The 22365-nt window shown below is 34.2% G+C and overlaps 1 protein-coding gene across 5 annotated transcripts in view; it reads left to right on the top strand.

The window, feature by feature from the left end:
• The window catches only part of LOC150100889 (syntaxin-binding protein 5-like), a 710057-nt gene that overhangs the window by 284771 nt on the left and 402921 nt on the right, over positions 1-22365 (top strand). For all 5 annotated transcript variants that reach the window (XM_090401895.1, XM_090401898.1, XM_090401897.1 and 2 more), the window contains exons 8-9: positions 5405-5528; positions 12669-12744. In XM_090401895.1, coding sequence (XP_090258021.1) covers positions 5405-5528; positions 12669-12744 — 200 coding nt within the window. The remainder of the gene's footprint in view (positions 1-5404; positions 5529-12668; positions 12745-22365) is intronic.

Genomic DNA, 22365 nt, shown 5'->3' with positions numbered 1-22365 from the left:
GGGATCTTCGTTGTGAATTGTTGGAACATCCAACCTATTCCCTAAATTTGGCTCCCTCTGACTTCTATTTCTTCCCAAAACTAAAACTCTTCCTCGCTGGTCAACATTTTTCTTTGACTCATGAGGTGATTGTAGCTGTAGAGGAGTATTTTTCAGATCTTACTGAGAACCACTACAGGGACAGGATAATGGCGCTGGAACATGATTGGAATAAATGTATTAGTCTTAGGGGAGATTATGTTGAAAAATAAAAATAATTTTGAATTATTTTTATTTCAAAATATATTAAAATTGATAATTGCTCTTATGAATTCCAGCATCTGGAATATGTTGTGTATCACCAATTTGTCACAGTAATCATTATTCATTCCTCCAATTTAACTCCTTAGTTGAATTCTTTCTAAAAATATGTTCATTCTAGTGGATCTTATCCTACAAACTTTTCACCAAGTAGTGGAATAACATCATCATACTGTGCAAAAATGCATTCAAAGCATGACTAACATTACACTAGCAGATGCCACCAACTGTTAAAACTTTTGAAATGGTGCTGTTATGTCTAGCATTGCTCAGTCAGATCATCAGCCACTGACAACAAAAGGATTATCTGAATGGCAAATGAATCCATGCTCTAATCACATTTTTCAATGTGTGTATTTATTGCCATAATGTATAGAATTCTTTATCTTAAAAAGTTAGTTTTTCTTGGATACCTGATGATGTTCTTGTAACTCAGATGAAATGTTGGATTCAGTTAAACCTCTTATCTTAATTATGCCAGTGTTAACTTCCATTACATATACATTGTTATGTATACAGAAGGAATGTAGTCAGAAAGAGGTAATAATGCTATATAGTGTCGATTTCCATTTTATGGAAGTTTAAAAAAAATTGAAACATTAACACGTTTTAAAGAAGCTTCTGAGCCATAATGCATTCAGAATTTCTCATTTCTTTGTCCATTAATTGTTGAATGGCTACTGTACACCTGTACAGTATCTCTGACAGGCTAATGAGTTCTGCAACTCACTAACGCACTCTCATGCACTTTTATAATGACAGCATAATTAATCATCACCCAAGTGACCACGTGGATAAAATATATCCAATAATTTGTTTTGTATCTGCATTATTTCAGTAGTATCCAAATGTTATTTTACATTCAGTGGACAGTTAGCATCCATATTTTAATTGATGCATAAACACATCGGAACAGTATGGTAATTATTTCATTTCAGACAAATTATGGACTCCACAACCATGTTAGATATAATTATTTTAATTTCCCGATGTTTCGACCTTCATATTAAGGTCATCATCTGGATTATATATATATATATATATATGTATAATATATACAGAGACAAGCTATATTACATTTCACATAGTATGCTAAAGAGACAATGATTTGATCAACAGTTATTCTACTGGCCTGACCTCTAGTGAAAAAAAAAATAAATAAATTAAATAAAAAAATAATATCATCAAAGCGATATTCTGTTTATGACAACATCAGAATTTTTTTTTTTTTTCACATAGATAGTTTTATTACAGCAAAAGTGATGTCCTAATTTAACATGAGAATTGTTATATTAGATTTAGGATCCTGGATTACCTATAGCCCTATTTATAATTAACTCTTAGGGAGAAAGGTTATATGGGTAGAATATGTGCCTTCCATATTCTTGGGATTTTTAGACCATCATTATTGTTAAGATTAGGGTGGTTGATAAGAATTTCAGGCCTCCTTAAATCATACCAAAACGTTCATACCACGTTTAGGTGTGATGTAAATAACAGATGCCTTTCCAGTCAGTTCTATATAGAGTATTCATGGTATGAGTATTCAGAAAATAGACCAGCTTTACCATAGTTATCAAATTTAATATGCCATTTATGTTCCTTTTTTTGGATAGGAATTGTGCATCTTGTTTCCCCTATATGGGTCAAATTACAGGTGCAGTGAATACGGTATACTCCATGGTGGGCCAGCAGAGGAAGTGGATTCTTGGATGAGTTAAGTAAGTTCTTTAGTTTTGCAGAAGGTTTAAAAGTGGCTTTAAGTTGTATTTCTGTAGTATTCTGTTTAAATCCACCTTTAAACCTCCTGCAAAACTAAAGAACTTACTCAACTCCTCCAAGGATCCACCTCCTCCACTTGCCCACCCTGGAGTATACCGTATTCATTGCACCTGTAATTTGTCCTATATAGCGGAAGCAAGATGCACAATTCATTGTCTCTGTATATATATGTGTGTGTATATTCCAGATGATGACCTTAATATGAAGGTTGAAACATTGGGAAATTAAAATAATTATTTCTGACACAGTTGTAGAGTCCATAATTTGTCTGAAATGAATGCTGATCACCATGTAACATTATTTATTTATTTATTTATTTATGTTTATGGCTACATGAAAACTTGTAAGTGAAAAGTACAATCACAATTTTATTATTATTATTATTTGACACCTCCAGGGAGTCTAAACAACTCATCGAGGGAGGGCACCTACTCTACAACTCTCCGCCTTCACCACTTAACCTCATCATCTACACCAATGCCATCTACTGTCCACTACTACCACTAGTATTTTCACAGACAAACATCCATGCCCACGGCAGGATTCGAACCAGCAGCCTTTTGGCTGGAGAGTAGATACACTAACCACTCGGCTAACCACACTGGCATTTGTTTCATTTCCAGAAACAAATGATGAAAATCTTAACACATAAAAGTTCATTATGTAAAAGGCACAACCTGCTTTCTAAGTCTTTCCTTTTTTTTAAATATAAAGCAAAAGTAACTTGTCATAATTAAGCCAGGGACAATTATCGTCCTGTTGCACCAAGTATGACAAGGCTGCATGTTCTCACAACACTTCACAACATAAAAGTAGCTGTATCTGAGGTATAAGTAGAGAGCAATTGCGTCTTCTGTGAGAAAACTTGATCCATTAGAGGAGGCCCATTTCACGCTGTATCATCATCTTCTAACACAAAGAGGATTTCTGCTGATACTATGACGAGGACTAAGAGAATAACATCTTCGTGGTCGTGGTAAGACGTGACTGTGATCTTCTGTTTCCTCCATAACCACCACCATACCAACTACAAGTCAAGGTCCTGGCTGGAAAGCCAATCCAAGGCCTCATCCGTCACCTTGTGAATGTCCTGTAGGCCACCACCATGAAATTGGTGCCTTGGGCAGTCATACACAATATGAGTAATCGTCTGAGCCACGGGAGAACAATCACAATAAGGGTGATCTGACAGCCCCCGTTTATGTAGAAGATAGCCACATCTGCTCTGACTAGTTCTGATCCTGTTTATCGATGATCAAATCTTCCTAGGAAGATCAAAACCAGGCTGCAGAGCACAGGGATCTTCTATCAGGAAGCCGTTTGTTGGGAGATTGTTGGACCAGTATTTTCTCCATATGTCAGATATTGATGGCAGCGCAGCTGAAGAGAGTTTGTCCATTAACATTTGGAGTATATGAACCTTATGAAATATTAGTTAAGGGAGGAAACCTGTAGTAATGTCCTATCTTACCATTACCTGTCTAATTTCTGCAAAAGAAATTAATAGAGCCTTCTCACAAAAAGAAAAAGTGGGAATATCTGTAAATGGACAAAAATTACATTGGGTAAAATATGTTGAATATTTTATTATTTACAGACAATAAAAGAAAACTTGAAATTTATGATAGAGAAAAAAAACTACTTAAAGCATTAATAAGATTGTGATAAGATGAATTTTAGTAAAACCAAAACAATGAAAATAGGAAGAGACAGAGAAGCATGACTTGGAAATAGAAGGAAATAAAATAGAACATATTAAAAAATAATTATTTCATATGTTAATTACAGATAATTATGAAGAAACTGTTAAACACAGAACAAATCTACACTGAACTAAATTAAAATATATATATATATATGACTAATCAAAGATGTTTCTAAAAATACACATCTTTCCAGTAAACAGTTCAGTGATACTCCTCGCAGTTCTCTGTGGTGCAGAAGTTTGGATTATCACAAAAGAAAGAATACATTTTAACAAATTTCAAAAATAAGTATTTGATAATATAAAATAAGATGCACTGAAATGAAAGCAGGGAGATCAGAAAAAAATAAAGAAAATAAACTACCATATTCCTCTTACTGCAGGAATCATAGAAAAACAGTTATGTCTATGGAGGTGTATGTACAAAATGCAATTGAAAGGCTTCCAAAACTGGTAGGTAGAAGAATGAAAAAAATCTTAATTTAATTATCTTAATCATGACTTGTTATGCATGGGTTCTGAAGTCAGCAAATTAAATAAGGATGTAAATAATGTGATACATGAGGCTAGTAGAGTGGTGAGCCAGTGAAATAAATCTGTTTGGAACCAGAGAAGCCAGTACTTCAAACTACCAGTATGCAGAAATCTTCAAGTCATTCTTAACATATGGTATGGATCCGTGAGTTAATGAGCTACCAACCACAGATATGCAAGGTCTAAGGAAAATTATGCCAGCAACAGGAGGCATCAGTAGCAGAGACAAAAACATGAGCATAATAGAAGAAAAGCTTATTAATATTTAAGAATGTCTAAGCTGAGCTAATCTAATAAGTCGGTGTGATCACTTTGGCAAAACAGGAGTTTTGAAGGAAACAAACATTAAGTTGTAGATGATTTGATGCTATTAACCCCACCTTTAAAGACAAAAAAGTGATGCAACTTTTTTTGTCTACAGCTAACAAATAATAGACAAATTCTATTATGTTAGCAAAGAGATTTTTTTTCTCCCTCGTCTTTTTTTTAGTAGAAGGTTTGTTGAACCAAGCATTATTGTAGCACGTATTCCTTTTCATAAGCTCTAGCATGCTGTGGACACACATATACAAACTTACCTGTTTATACATTTTGTACATTAAATCTGATATAATGGTAATAGAAAAAAAATTTTTTTTTTCCATTACCATTATATCAGATTATTGAACATATAACAAAAATATTCTTGATCTTTCATATTAAGATTTGAGAGAAATATAACACACCCATTCTAAGGAAGATGTTAATGTTGCTGTGAAATGCTAAGGGAAAAAATTCTTTTAGACTACAGTGTAGCACTAATAAGAGACACAGATAAAGACAGTATATAGCACACTATGACAAATTATACTTTAAGTTCTTATTCTTATGAGAATAAGAACTTAAAATTCTGGGGGGGGGGATTCATCATTTTGATAGGCTTCCACTAGTTAGTCATTTGTAAGACTAACAATCATAGGAGCCCTGCCTCTCTAAATTTAAATAGTGTTAAAAATAATGCATTTTTGTATCTAACAGTAGAAATTGGCATTTTGTCTAATTTCTGTATGTATTAATAATTTGTCACAATTTTTTTTTTTTTAGTCCCTGAGATCAATATCTTGGCATCATGAAGGTAAACACTTCATGTGTAGTCACATGGATGGAAGTATTTCTACCTGGAATATCAGATCTCCCAGCAAACCTCAATCAGTTATGTTCTATCATGGTAAGAATGCTTTTGAATTTATGATATTACAACATAAAATTTAACTAGTAGCAAGGCTTATACGTTGGTCATACATAACTGGTAATTAGTTTACGGAATTAACAACTCATATAAAGTATATTAATTAAAGATAACTTTAATAAATAACTTCTATATTTCGGCAACGTCACGTTGCCATCTTCAGGAACATAAAGATGTGGTATGTGCACGCAGGCACTAACAAAAGCAAATGAGGAAAAAAGAAAGAAAGAAAGAAACCAATATTGCTCCTAAAGTCCTAATGGTGCCCTCTGGTGGGCTAATTTGGTTGACTTGGCAGTTGGGCTGAAGCTCTCAAAATGTAAGTCTCCCAAATTTGGGGTAGTTTCATGCACCCAAATTTGTTGAGGTTAGGAACGTTTTTTAGAGCTGCTGAAGATTCCTTGAATAATCTCTCGTATTTAAACTTGCTGCAGTGTATTATTTTTGTTTTCTTCCAGCGAATTCTATGGTAGGTATCTAAGGCATGGTCTGCCAGCCCAGAGTGGCTGTACTGGTGAAACCGGATGTAGTCTTTGTGTTCTGAAATCCTGATGTTTATTGTTCTGCCTGTTTGGCCAAAGTAGGACAATTTGCAGCTGCAAGGGACCTGGTATACACCAGATAGGTCTAGGGGAAGTGGTTGGTCTTTGGTAGAGCAGATAAGGGATGCCAACTTTTTATATGGTCTGTAACAGGAAGTAAGGTCATATTTTCTGAGGATATTGGTTATTTTCTCAGAGGTGCCCTGGATGTAGGGGATGGTGATAGATTTGGTGTAATCTTTATTGTGGAGGGGGTTGTGGTTTACTGGTTTGAGTATTTTTTGGATTTTTTGGGGGTTATAGCCAATGGCTAAGAAATTTTTGTGGATGTGGTTTAGTTCAGTAGTTAGAGCCTTGTCATCTGAGCATATTAATTTTGCCCTGTTATATAGTGTTTTTATAACCCCATATTGTTGTGTGTGTGTGGGGGGGGGGGGGGTTGCTGGTGAATGTATCTGCCAGTATGGGTGGGTTTTCTGTAAACAGAGAAAACCATGATTGGTTTTTTCTGTATCATGATTCAAATAGAACATGGGATTCGCAACCTGCCTAACCATATCGCCAACAACGTCAGACTGGATGTAGTCGGTGTTCTCACTAAAGCCAAACCTCCAAAAACCAACTTATCCAAAGACGAATATGCAGCCCTACAAGAAATGAGGAATAACAAAAAAATAGTAATCACCAAAGCGGATAAGGGAAACGCCACTGTGGTGCTAAATCAAAAGGATTACAAAGGTAAGCTTAATGCTTTAGTACTAGATCATACTACTTACCTTTCCATTGAATATAATCCTACCAGCTCTCAGATTAGAACTCTCCACAGACTCCTTAAGAAAGTCACTTCTTGGCCTGTGGAAGTCACTAACAAACTAAAACCTTATAACTCTAGACCCCCCCCCGATTATACGAACTCCCAAAAATACATAAACAAAATGTGCCATTGATTCCCCCACATAAATTAGCCAAACATTTAGCCAAAACGCTCACATACTATATGTTATGCGATCCACATTAGTAATAAGCTTAGCCTTACGTCTCGTTTCTTTTATGCTCCTTCTTACGTAGCTTAACCTTTAAGGGCCACCAGAAGATTACCCGTTCCCTGAATTCTATATATTATCCTGATCACTCAAGCAAATTTTTTTTTTTTTCTGCGCCAGCCTGAGCCTTAAAGTTAGATAGACACTGCCTTTAGGTTAATTATAGAATATCAGGTGTTACTAACAATATAATTAAATTCCTAGAAACCTGGGCTCTCTGGCATAATTTTACTCTTATTTGCAGTCGTGCCTTTACTTTCAATTGGGGTATTCCTGCACACTCACACGTACTTAGGTTCGATTTTTTATGAAGGGTCAGAGTCAGTCATCATGATCAGAAACACATATGATTAAAGAATCAAACATTTATTGAATTCAATTAGTAATACCATACAAGTTAAATTGACCATCAAATCTAAAGTTAAATTACTACCTTTCATTCACTCTCTCAGTCTTAAATCAATTTTAGTATTCTACCTCAAAGTATCAGCAAATTCAATAACTCAATACACATTACATTTATGATTACAATTCATTTTAACATTACTTCAAAGTATCAGCAAAATTCAATATCTCAATAGCTCAGTACATATTACATTTATGATTACAATTCATTTTTAACATTAAGGCACTTTAACACATTTTTTTAACCTCCAGAATAAGCATAACAAAATCTCTATCTGGTTGACAGTCCCTAAAGTTTGCTTCAAGAAAACATAGTCATTTGCACAGATCTAAACTTTTCACTCTTTCTTCTAATACAAATTTCAAATTTCGCTCTCTTAAATGTTAGTCAATCTCAAAAAGGGCTAGAATAAGTGAGAGTACTTATCTATTCTTTTCTTCGGTTTCCTACCGTCCTTCGTCCTTTGTTTCGAATCTGGTTGTCTCGACTTTAACGCCACATGGGTTGCACGCGCTCGCTTGGACTGGGCACTATACTTCTGCTTAGGTTGTTTTCGTAGATGATCTTCTCACCACGGCCTGCGGTTAGTCTTGCCGAAACTCTATTACGGTGTCATACTGAACTCTATCGTAAGTCAGCCCTCAAATATGAGAGCTGAACCGCGAAGAACTCTCGGAGCACACAGAGAGAAAACTCAGGAACAAGAAAAAAATGGGGATCATTTTCTTCCATGTTGCGGGTTTTATTCGCTCTCCTGGAGCACCACCTTTCCGAGTTTGAATTTCTCATCGTTTCACCCATTTGTCTCCGTTTGGGTGACTTCACCGATTAACTTACGGGACTTCTTGGTTCAGGAAACGTATGCGTCTTGATGCCTTCTAAGATGTAATGCCTGCGGGTGCTTTCTCTGATCTTACAGTATTTAGGGTGATCTTTGCCCTATGTCGTTGAATAGTTCGCATTCTTTCACTTACATTATTTCATTAACAATTCCTCTCTTATTTCGCCCTTTTTTCTGACTTACATTTATGCTAGACACTTAGATATTAAGCTTTAAATTCACAAAATTCACAAATTATCATATAGGAAGTTGTTATAAACAAAAAACACATTTTTACTGCTAAAAGATAAGTATGCAAGTGTGATTTTATTAAATTGTTAGATTCTGGAATGGTGATGGTAAATTCTGAAGTTGCCTATTTCAGATCTAACAGTGTATTTGATTCCTTACTCCAATGTCTTAACTATTATGGGACAGAAGATTATTTTAAAAAATATTCAGTTTCTCTAGCATGCAATGGCACTGTTGTAATCTTAGGGTTTGTAAAAGTGGAGTGAAAAAATTGCTGTCAGAAAAATTTCCTTCTATTATAGTTTGGCATTGTGCTAATCACAGACTAGAATTATCAGTAAGTAATGCTGTAAAGGAAATTTCATGAATCAATAGATTCAAATCATTTATTGATAAACTTTATGTCCTAAACCATGCTTCGCCAAAAAACAGTAGAGAGTTGCATTTATGTGCAGAATCGCTAGAGGTTGAGCTACTGAAAATTGGAAGAATTTTAAGTACTCGATAGGTGTCATCTAGTTTCCATTCAGTTTTGGCTGTGTGGAATAATTTTGAATCTTTAGTGCATCATTTTGAAGATGTGATGCATGATCCAAGGGAGATAAAAATGATAAATGTACTTATGATGGCTTAAGAAGAAAATAACATCTACAGACTTTTTATTGGATCTAGGATTGATGTGTGATGCTCTCCACGAATTGTCTGAATTAAGTTTGGACCTGCAAGACAGTGACATGAACCTGCTGTATGCGATCTGCACTTTTGTGGAGTTGTACTTCACGAAAAAGCTCCAAAAAATAATCCTTCTATTGATCCAAAAACATTTTATACCAAATCGAAAGAGTCAATTGAAAAAAGATTGCTTGATAGCGAAGATGTTGAGCTAGCACTTAGGGCTCGTGTGCTTGACCAAAAACATTGGCCTGAAGATATTGATACTCAGCTAACATTTGGAGAGGCAGAAATTAGAAATTTGTCAATCAGACTGCAACTAAACGAAAGAGAAACGATTCATGGATTCTTTGAATACATTCTCGATAAGACATACCCAAAAAAACTGTTGCGTTTGTTACATACTCTGATTACCATTCCCATTTCATCAAGTGAATTTGAACACGGATTTTCGCAGATGAATTTAATTATCACCCCAACAAGATTTTTGAAGACTAAAACAGTTTTGGCACTTTTATTCATCAAACTCGTTGGACCACCTTTAAGACTTTTTGATCCTTCAAAGTATGTTGATCTGTGGTTACTTAGAGCACGACATTTGGCCTTAGATATTAAGAGCAAAGAAAGGAGTCGAGATGATTTGTTCAACGAGAATTGGACAAAACTTTGGAAAACACTATGAACTTCTCTTAAATTATGTAATGTTTTTACAAATTTACTTTTATATTTGGTCTTTGGTTGTATATTTTAATTTGTTTAATTTTACATTTGAACATTTCTAAAATAAAAAATACTGAAGATAAATTATATATAATTCATTTATGTGACTCCATGACAGCAACAGCTGCTTTATGTTTCATTTAAATTAAGATTTGAATAACATTTTCTTTAATAAAAAGCTTAACAAGATGTGAGTTCTGGCACCTATTTTTCTAGAAAAAAAGCACTGCTCAAAACCATAATTAATTTACATGTAAACTTCCACAGTACCCAAACTGTGGAAGTTTGTAGAGAAAAAGATTAAAGATTTCTTTATACCAAATTTTAATTTTTTTAATGGAGAGAATGCCAATTCCCAAATGTTGTAGCAATCTTAAGAGTTAAGCACAGACTGTTGTTGTATTCAGGAACAATCTCAACTTTTGGATCTTTATAATCATTTACCCCAAACAGGGGAAGATGAAAACCCAGGTAGTATCGGAGAAGGGCTGCACACATGGGATTGGTCAGAGGTTTATTATATAATTGCTTTTCTTCAAACTTCTGTGATGTCTGTAATATTTATTATGTACAACCGAGCAGTTAAGATTATGGTTTTGAGTACTATGGCTTAGAAGAAAAGGAGAGTGGCCATATTTTGCAGTCTTCTAACATTTCAAAGTTCTTGTATATAAGTTCTTGGGCTGGTAATATTGGGGGTAAGTGGAGAAGGGAATTTCAAGTATAATGAGGGATTCTCTGTTAGGTGTTAGTCCAAAAGGAATGCCTCCAAGATCCCACTTCAGAACTTTGCATTTCTGACGGGATTTGAGACACTGATTAGCAATATGTCCGATGTCCAAGTAGTTGAAACATTTATATTTGGGGCAGTTGCCACCCAAGTGATTGTATGAATCACAATTCATGCACTCCTATACTCTGGAATAGTTTACCATAACTTGGGTTGTGCCAACATTGACAAAATTTGGTACAGGCATCTTCATATCCATTATGAGGGTGACCTCGCCAGAAAACCACTTTGGATCTTCACCTGATAAACCCTTTTGTATGTTACTCATTTTTCCCCATTCCGAGAATGCCTGTATAAGAATTTCATTACTGTTCTCTATATATTCCATTGGAGATGTTCCAATTTTTACTATTTTCACCTGTCTTCCCACCATTACTGGAATTACCGTGCTACCTTCGAAAGGAAAACCCTGTAATAGTTTATCCCTTGTTTCCACATCTTTAACTAGAATTAAATATTTTCCTCTGCCATATGACACGAAAGAATAAACTTACTAGCACCAACTAACCTTTTTAAAACCTTAGTCACACGTTTCGCTTCATCAGATCCTGGAATTTCAGTTCCTAGAGTTCACACCCTTGGAAGAATTGGTACCATTATCTCAGGTGGGGAAAAAGACGAAAACCTCTGTGTTTGATTGTAAGAGAATAAAACCTTTCAGCTGTAAGACTGAGAATTAAGTAATCTGGTGATATAGAAATAATTCTACACTACCAGCAAATGCTCTTTTTGAGCTACTGTAAAATAGCATCTGTGATACCACCAAAAGTAATCCTGAAATGCAGATAACTGTACTACTACCAGCAATATTAATATTTACTTAAAGAAAAAGCCAGTGCTAGTGGGGTGAAATCACCACTAGTACCAGTAAAATAAAATCAAAGTGAAAAACAAACAAAAGGAAACCAAAGTATTTATCTGTCCAAAATCTGAGACGACATCAGTGGGAGCCAAACTCAGAAGTGATACCAAGGATGAAGTAATGCAGAAGTCATATTTCCATATACAAGTAGCCAAAAGATGTCACACCTTATTACTAAAATACCCTGGATTAGAGATAGATATTGAAAGTTTTTCCACTTAGTTATACTATAAATTAAAGATGCCAAGAAATTATATTCTTGGTTTAATCCTTTATCTAAGTGTAAGCAAACTTTCAACATCATTTTTCAAAAAACTTTCAACATCTATCTCTAATCTAGAGTATTTTTGTAATAAGGTGTTGACACTTTTTGGCTACTTGTGTATGGAAATATGACTAATCCATTGCTTCAACCTTGGTATCACTTCTGGGTCTTGCTCGCTCTGATCAGACCTCAGTAAAGATCAAAACCGGTCTGAGTAGTGACCCTTCCCACAATGCATAGCATTATACATGTCCATAAGGATATGTGAAGTCATTAGCCTCTATATATGAGATTCCCAGTCATGAAGTTACTTCATGCACATACTTTGTTTGCTTACACTTAGATAAAGGATTAAACCAAAAATATAATTTCTTGGCATCTTTAAATTATAGTATAGCCAAGTGGGAAACCTTCAACATGAAGATCTCTGATTTGTTATCAGCTGGTCTTTTTTTATCATGAATTTATATATATACAGAACATTTATTGCCTAGTTATGATATGCAAAAACTTCTTTTGTGTGTGTGTGTGTGTGTGTGTGTGTGTGTGTGTGTGTGTGTGTGTGTGTGTGTGTGTGTGTGTGTTTTGTGTAGAGAGAGAGAAAAGCTACACCCACAGATTTCACTTTTTACAGTGCCTTAATTATTACATTATTTCAAATAAGCACATCTTTATGTATTATTACTAGAATAAGTTTTAGTTGTTCTTTATTTAAATGTTATTTTGACATTTATTTTTATATTCCAGCCAAAACAACAGTAGATGCCAAACCAGAACCTTGTAAACCAATATATAAGGTGGAGTGGAAGACTGTAAGGGGTGGGCAAGTATAGTTTTGTTTTATAAAACTTTATTGTTCATTTTTAGTTATTTTTGAACTTGAAAGTACTTCAGGCTTGAAATATCTACCAGCCTAGATATTGAGTGGATGAAAATGCTTTTCGTATACCAAACTAAATTTAATATAAAGGTAAGAATTAGTTATAATAAATGTTTTTTGTGTTATGAAGTTGGAATAGTGAACTTCACATAATAGTCAAGAATCATAGAAAAGTATTTTATTACATTGCATTTTAGTATCCTTCTTGGAGGGGGATGGGGGTTTAAATCTATATATAAATACAAAACTTAAAAACTGGCCATATGCAGTTAATCTCAGATGTGCTATCTGTGCTGTTGGCAACAAAAAATATAGATATTTATAACATATGCTTGACTGCATTAGGTGATTAATCCTGGGGACAATTCATTGTGCTCAATTGTGTTTGTGCATGTGTGCACATGGAATTCTCACTGATATTTCCCTGGCCAGTTCAGATTTGTGTATAATGTTTGGTTTTTTGATAATTTTCATGCTATCAAAAATAATTTGCAAATTTAAGCTATTTTTGGCTCTTTTTAATATTCATAGATTTCCTCTTACCTTATGGTATTTTATATATGGAGATATAATTCTCTGACATTTTTAACCTATCACAAACTCCTACATGGTCTCCAAATGAAGACCAGAATATTTAATTAACAAACTAATAAAATAAAATATTTGAGCTCTCTCAGGGGATTTCATGCTTTTTATTAGTGTGATGATATGAAGACTGCTCATGCAAAGTATTCCCTGATATACTCTCAGGAACTTACAAACAGTAGGCTTGTTTGAAAACTCTTTTTTGTCTAATTTCTTTGTATTTTCATAATTTTTACCCAAAGAATTATTTATGCACAGCAACAATACATGTGTGCTACAGTTAGCTGTATCTTTATCATGTTTGCATACCATAGCTGAACTTTCACATGCATTTTCCCCATTCCTCCCTTGATAATCTAGTTTCCTTGAATTACCGTGAGGTCTCATCCCAATAAATAATTTTTCCAGGCTCCTGATGGCAAATGAATTCAAGTGCAGGCCGTCCCTCTTATAGAAGTTTTTTCTGCCAATCAAACACACTCCACATATCTAAAAATTTGCATCTATTTCTTCTACATAGTCTGCACATCGAATCATTTACTATCATTGCCATTCTTAACTTGGTACTATCATTTCTAGATGGCAAACCTACGATTCTTACTCTCTCACATTTATTTCTCACTTCTTCCAATAGACCTTTCATATCCTCTCATACTATGTTTGTTGCTACTTAAATTATTAGTTTCTGCAAGAACTACCATCTTTTTTACTTTTCTTTTTTGTTTTTAATTACGTTTGTTATATATTTAATTTTTGCCTCTAAGAAACTAAAAATAGTGACTTTCTCAACAAGTGCAAATTTTATGATTGACTCAACATACCATATCATAGATTTATTGACTTACCTTTTTATGCTTTCCTGCCTCTACTTGTTCTGATCCTTTCTCTTATCCTGTTTAAGTTTTGTTAAACATTTTTCCACTCCTTTCAATTCTCTGATCAGTTTCCTAATAATTTCTTTTAATCAGGATATTTCCAGGGTGAGATTATCTTCAGATATATTATCATCACTGCAGCAACGCTTCTGCTCATTGGGACAGGTTCTTCTCAGTCCTTTAACTTGTTCTTTAGACACTGCCCTATTGCGAAGAGCTTTTGGTGCCATTAAATCAAAAAAAATCGCTGATCATTCAGGTGCTTCCTAACAGCATGTCTTTCAACCAGATATCCTTGATAGCACTCATGTCTTTTAAGTAGTGCAAGCTAAGGCAACTCCAATGCTTACAGTTGTATTCTCATAAGTACTCTGGTCAAAATTTCAAAACTTTCGAAGTTTCTACATACATTTGGTTTTGAAATAATGTTAGATCTTTAATATCCCCTGTTTCTGTGTAATTAAAAAAAAAATAATAAAAAGATACATTTGAACAAGTAGTAGGCATTCTGAACATAGCAGATTTTTCACAGTAAATTCTGTTTAACTGATTAAAGAAAGAAAAATAACACTTGGTCATATTAGAGTGAACTAACTAAAATATTTAATTGGTGAGAATTATGGAAACATTTGAATTTACACAATAAAGATTGTAAGAATCACATTTGCTTTTATTATTTATAAACATGGCAATTGTCATGTTTAAATATGGGCTTCCTTGCATTGGAGAGTTTTAATTTTTCACACATACATAAAAATAAGAAAAAAAAATAGACTTGAGTAGGACTTATAATCTGTTACTGCTTATTTCTTACCATTAATAATGGGAACAGAAGAAATTGAATTTTGTATTTGTGACTGTTTTACCATATATAAAGATAATTGTTCTTTATATTCGAGGATAAACTTGGGCTGTAGAGAATGGCTCTCTTCATGGTTGTTATTATTATTATGAATTAATGCATTAATAAATTAATACCTTAATTTTCTTACACATGCATATACAGATGTTTTGCTAATAATAATAATACAGATGTAAAGCTAATAATATGTCAAATGCTTGCTGGACAGGATGTAGTAAGTCATAACTAGCACCATGTTTCTGCATAAAGATGTGCACAAATTCACATGAAGATAAGGCACAAGGGTGGGAGGGGGGGGGGGAAGAGCTTTTTTTTTACTGTGTTATTGTTGATAATGATATCTTTTCACTAGTTCACGGTCAATTCCAATCATACAGATGATTAGAATTGATCATCACTTATTTTTAAGTAAGATTAAAAACGAATAAAGTAGAGCACTTTTTACATGTGAAGTATAGACTCGACATTACAAATATTTAGACAAACAAACAGAGGGGGGGGGGGAAATGAAAGAAAGAACCAAACCTTGGAGTCTCAATGGCCAACTCTGAAGAAAACATTTTTCTGATTGAGCTAGGGATTCAGGCATGCAGTAATTTGTCTTCAAAGATAGAAAAATAAGAACTCTGTGATGAATGCTAGAAGTTAAAGAAATAGTACTGGAAAAAAAGATATTGAAAGTTCCTACGAAGTAAGTTGGCAGATGATATAAGTGAATACAGAGAAAAATGTAGAGCTAAGAGTCATGAGATGACCTCTTTCAAATATAGAAAATAAATATTACTTCAGTAGCTTCCAAAACATAAATATTTATTTAAGTTAAGGGATATTGCATCCCATATTGTTTCTTAGCCGAATAAGAAACTCAAAGAATTTCATGCCGAATATAGAAACTATATAAAGTTCGGTGATTCCAAGCGTAAGCAAATACCTGGATAGCAGCACCTTAGTAGTGCAAACTGAGGCAACTCATAGAAAGGTATTTACTAATTATTTACTGAAATATAAGTGATAATGGAATATAGAAAAAAACTAATACTATATATGTGTATATATTATAAATATATAATATAACTGCTTAAAATATAATATCGCCACTTGAACAGTAATGTAGAGATTGATAGGTTAAAGAAAAGACTTAGCATAATAAACAGGCAAAAGAAATAGAAAAAACTGTACGATGTGTGTAGCCAAGGTCTGTAGTCATACTGGTTACTAGAAAAATTAAATTTAGATAGGGGTCACCCGAAAACTTTTTATTTTATTGTTGTTAATAATGGCAGATAAAATTCAAAGTAGTATGCTGTTGCTTCCAGTGAAAAGAAGAAGGTGCATAAGTCTGTTACATTACATATAAACTTAATCGTGTAATGACCAAACTGGTTGGCATGTTCCCTTAAGCCAAGTTATTTAGAAGAACTTTTTCTTTTGCAAAAATTATTCTGAATTTTTCGTTTATGTAACTGATGGAAATCGATGTTTTATTTACATCATTCAGGCAAACATGACTGCATAAAAACATTATTCGACTACTAACTGAGCTCTCCCACTTTGCTGAGGTGAACTTATACTGCCAGCAGTTCACTTCAAGGTATTTACTTGAGTATTTGGTGCTGGTGCGTTCGTCATGGTGTAGAAGTGTGAGCATTATAACACTTCTTTGTAACAACATTAGAAGTTTCATCATCCTCAACAGGAATAATTAAATTCTCAGGAACTCGAGATTGTGCTACATATAACTGCCTGCGTCTGAAATATTCTCCTCTTAAATCTAAACCTGCACATCCAAGGGTGGTCCTTTCTATTTATTAATCGCCATTGCAAAGCAAACTCTTATTGGAAATTGTAACTGTTTCAATGCAAATGGATAGGCTGAAGGAATGAGGGGTATTCGAGGAATAAAAACAATTTCTGCGATACCAGGACCTGTAAATATCACAGCTTCTATCATATACAGTTTCAACTATTTTACTTGAGGTCTAGTTCCATTGCAAAGATTTGGGATGGGTGCAGATTTTGGAGCAACATAATAGGAACACCTATTCTTAATTTAATTACATCACCATACAACCCAAGTGGATTAAGCAAATTTAAAAATTCTATGGGAAAATGAACTGCATCATTACATCCACAGAAGTATCTACTTATTTGTAAACACTAACAGATCCATTAGCCATATTGAGAACCAACTCATTCATTATTGACATGGTGTCATTTCAAGGTGTGAGGATAGTTCTCTCCCTGAACCAAGAAGGTGATTTTCTGTTAAGTTCTCAATAGATGGGTAGACACTGCACAACACTGCCCAATATTTAGGTGTGTTTATATAATTTTTCCTTTTCTTTGCTGTACTTCACCATTGCCAATTTTTAACAATTTTGAGGAGAAGGAATGTGGATTAGAGTCTCCATGTAGGTGAACACTATCGGTTTTGAGAGAAAACTTCTGTATATCATGCCGTAGTGACAATTTCTTAAGGCAGGCATTCGCTTCTTCCACAGGCAGTGTTTGTCAAAAATCACCAGCAAATAAAACAGTTATTCTACCCATTCTTCAATCATCTGATCTGATGTCCCTTAGTGTTCTGTCGCTTTCTTCAACAGATGTTTTACGGGACATTTGAACATTCATCCCAAACTGTCAAAGAAACCTTTTGTAATAATTTCGGCAAATTACTTTTTTTTTGTTTTGATTTATTGCACATAGGTGTATCATTAGTGTAAGTGCTACTTTGAAAGTAGAATGAACAGTCTGACCACCTTGTGATAGAGTAGCTACTATACCCGAGAGATGCCAGAGTGATTTTACCTTGACTTCTCAACTTAGCTAATAACAAATTTAGTAAAAATGTTTTCCCAGTGCCACCTGGAACATCCAAGAAAAACAGTTTTCCTGATTGATTTTCACTGCTTGTTAAAACATTGTGTAAAACCTCAGCTTGATCTGAAGTTGGTGATTGCTCTTGCCGACTTAATAAATCCCAAAGTTCATTGAAATTGTATGAGGTTTCCCGAATTAAATCTATATCTAGAGGCCAAGGATTGTTTGGCACTGGAAGACTGAAATCTCTAACACTTTTGTCACTTATTGCCTTAACAATTGATTCATCTTAGTAATGCCTCATTATATATTGCTTCATTAAACTTGAGCCTGAGAATGAATAGAACATTCTTGGTGTTAGATATCTTCCACAAAAATTATTTTTGCAAGTTGACCATAGTGATAGAAGGTCAGTCATGTTGCAGTGAACCAACATTACAACAAACAAAAGGAGCAAAGATGGTGGTGAGTTTGAAATTATTGTTTTGTCGAGACAATTGGACAAGTGAGAATCATTTTCTATCAAATTCAAATCCTTACATGCATTTCGGTATGTCAGATGTACTACACCATTTACTGTTCTTGGGTTGCAGAATGATTTTGGTCCTTTCACATGCATCAAGAGTATTCATAAATAAAAGCATTCAGCATAATTGGGATGTACACTAAAACATGACCTAGAGCATCACTCTTTTTCACACCAGGATAACCGTCCATATTGACATCCTATCTTCTTTGTTGAAATTTGTTTTGATGCCAGGTGTAGTATGTAGATACCTTGTTATAGGTCAGTGTTTGAGCAAAATTATCTTCGATGCATAGCTTAAAAAAGGCTGCTAATGTTGTGTCTCTTGGTGACCCCACTATGCTGAGTGCATCACTTTCGTATACATCATATGAAGTATACTCTTTGACCATTTTCAAGATGAACTATGAGAGGAACTATGGTTGGATAGTGCTCGTGAATATCAAAAGATAAAATCTGCCATTGGCCTCAGAGGTACTGATGTATTGTGTGGTTTGGTATAGATCTACTTTGCAAATATAAGTTTCTGTGGAATGTTTTCGGTATTGAGACCACATTATTATGTAATTAAAGAGTTCAATAAAAATAAGCAATTAAAACCTGACAAGTTTCATAAGTCATACGACTTACATCATCAGGAGTACTGGTACCTAAAAGTTTTACACAACAAAAGCCTATTAGCAGTTAATTATGCACATTAATGTTTTTGATAACTTCACGACTGTAACATATAATTGATAAACCAGAATACAAATGGCAAATTCGTTGCTGTGCATGTGTTGGAACATTACTAGTTGTTGCTATCGCGTTCTGTGGTATTACGCATGTTATATCCTAGATCCTTGGCAGTTAAATTTTTAATGAAAGCAGATCATACTTGATGTAAAATTAAGCCTTGATTTTTATTGCATTGTGTAGAGATCCTAAGCATTTGCAAGGCATCTTTAAATTTTCTTGTAAAACAGTTACAATCAATATATGACATTTTTGTTTGTTGTCAAAGTACAAGATGCATATTTAGTATGCATTCCATAATGCAAAGCACCCCCCTTTCGGACGTATATAATGTAATGCATAATGGGAAAGGCCACGCCCAGACCGGTTTCAGCCTTTATTGAGTCTCATCAGTGGGAGCCAGACCCAGGAAAGATACCAAGGATGAAGTAATGCAACATCATATATATCTCATATACAAGTAGCCAAAAGGTGCTTGACCTTACTAATAAATATCTCTGGATGAGAGAAAGATGTAGAAAGTTTGCCTTGGGTTTATTATACGTTAAAGATACCAAGAAATTTTATACTTGGTTTTAATCCTTTTCCTAAGGAAGCAAAACAATGTTTTACGCATGAAATGTATTCATGTCTGAAGAAAAGCTTAGTATGGGAGGACTTTAGCATGGTTTATTGTTTTTTTTTACCACTAGAGGTCAGACTAATTAAAAGATCAATTAACAGCATATTATTTACCTTTGTAGAGCAAGAGCATGTAGCTTGTCTTCTATACACATGTATTTTTCTGTCAGCCATCCCTTTATCTATGCCACTCATCTGGTATGCATTTCAATTTGCTCCAACCTATGTAATAGTTTTCCATTGGTATTCTATCAGATGGAGCAAATTGAAATGCATACTACACGAGTGGCATAGATAAAGGGATGGCTGACAGACACCTGGGAGTAGCATATGGAGGAGTAGAATCTAGGATAATGAGAGTGACAAGTGGAAAACCTCAGGGATACACAATTGGTGATGATGTGAAACTAGGGAGGGGACAGCAGATGATAAAGGCAATTTAAATAAATTGGTAGCATAGAACAAATTAATTAATGTTGTAAAATGTAAGATTATGCACTTCAGGATGAAAACATTACATACTTTTTACCTATTTGATAATACTGCAAAGTCTAGCAGTATTATCATATAGGCATTTCTTTTATCTAATTTTGCTGTCACTCTATTATAAAATGTGAGTAATACTAAGAGAGGACTTGCCTTTTACAAAACCATGCCGCTCTCTCCTCTTCCCATGGAGTAAATTATTGGAAAAGTTTTGCAATAATTTAGGCCTAAGTACAGGCCAAAGCAAATCTTTTGGATTTGCTTTGACCTGTACTCAGTTAATTTTCTTTCATTATCTGATTTGGCCTTTCTTACCAAACTAGTCACCCTTCTTGATTACTTTGAAGGACCGTTAAAACAAGTACTAACAGAATAGTGCTAGAAAATATTCAAGGAATGTAAAACAGAAGGCACATCCAAATACTTGAGTGTTAAAAAATGCTATGGAAACTTGAAACATGGAATGGCTATTAGAGTATATGAAATCTGAATAGAAATGCTCAAATATGGAGGTATAAAAGTTTTGGAGTAGCTTATGCCACATAATTCAGAAGGCCATGTCGAATTTCTGATGATTGAAATAAGCTCTCATGGTTCCCATCTTAGGGGAAATAAAACTAAATGGAGAATTATAAAGGAATTTCTCTGCTGCTTGGTTCAAGCAAAACCGAGGTTGTCAAGATTAGATTTTCACTTTACAACAAACAATGAGAAATCATAGGAATGTAACATGGATCTGTATTTAAGTTATGGATCTGGAAAAAGAATATGACACTAATGCAAAGAGAGATCAGCTATTCATAATGTCAGTCATATGGGGTAAATGGAACATAATCGATAGTCTGTGTTTGAGTTGTAAGACAGCAGTTAGAATTAATTAAAGGAAATGCATGGTTTGGTATATAAAATCAGATGTGAGATATGGATGCACTTGATTTCCATTCTTATTCATCATTTTCATGGATCACATTATATAATTATGTAATGAAAATGAAGCATGTCAACTGACAGTAAGCCTAAAGTCCAAACTAATGCCCTCTAGTGGGGTTTAAAATCAGGCATCCCTGGCTGATATGGAGGATGGAAGCTTCCCAAATTTGGGGCAGTTTCATGCAACCAAATTTGTTGAGGTTTTGATAGTTTCTTAAGGTGCTTTCTTTATAAAATGCTACAGAGATATCATCTCTGTGTTAAATTAAAACACTGCTTTAATTCACAAAAGACTCTCTCTTTATACACGGATGTGGTAACTTTGCTCTTTTACATGAACAGCTTGACACTACTTGCATTCTACTTGCCAATACCAGCAAAGCTGTCTCTGCACAAAATGCTGACATTTGGATCATCCCTTCAAATGTCTCTAACACTTCAGCTGCCAAAGAATTTTAAAAAATAAAAAATGGTCAAATTAACAAGTTTCCTAATCTTCTAAAAACTCTGCCTTTAAGCCTTTTATTACAGTGTAATAAGTTTATTACACTGTAATAAACTTATTTTCCTTCACCTTCAAACAAGAAACAATTAGTGCACTCTCTTGGTCATAACTATGCACAAAAAAATCCTATACATTCAGATTGAACATGGGATTACTAACAGTATGAGACAGATGTTGCCAGTGTATTAACACACAAAAAAAAAGAAAAAAAAAGTAACTTTATCATAAAGAATATGAAGTACTACTGCAAATAATGAAATAGTAATTACTAAATCAGATAAGGGAAATGCTACACTAGTTTTAAACACTATCATTACACATTAAAACTTGCCTCTTGGCTTAATGATCACTCAATCTACCAATACACAGATCAGATCTATTCCCAGACTTTTTAAAAAAGTTACCTCCTGGCTTGTTGAAATTACTAATAAAGTATAACCAAACAATTCTAGGCACTCCCCCCCCCCCCCCACACACACACCCACATGGAGTAGCACAGAAATTAATCCAAACAAGTTGAATTTTCATCAAAGTTTTGGTTTTGTTTCAGTTCTGGTTTTAGTTCACTATTTTGGTTGAGTGTTGTGTGTTTTAACTGTATACAATGTTTATTAATGGT

This window comes from Typopeltis vanoorti, chromosome 12, assembly GCF_054136105.1.
Source record: "Typopeltis vanoorti isolate ZY-2024b chromosome 12, IOZ_Tvanoo_1.0, whole genome shotgun sequence".
Classification (NCBI taxonomy): Eukaryota; Metazoa; Arthropoda; class Arachnida; order Uropygi; family Thelyphonidae; genus Typopeltis; species Typopeltis vanoorti.
The sequence above is the reverse complement of the archived record's forward strand: the minus strand, read 5'-3'. Positions and strand labels throughout refer to the sequence as shown.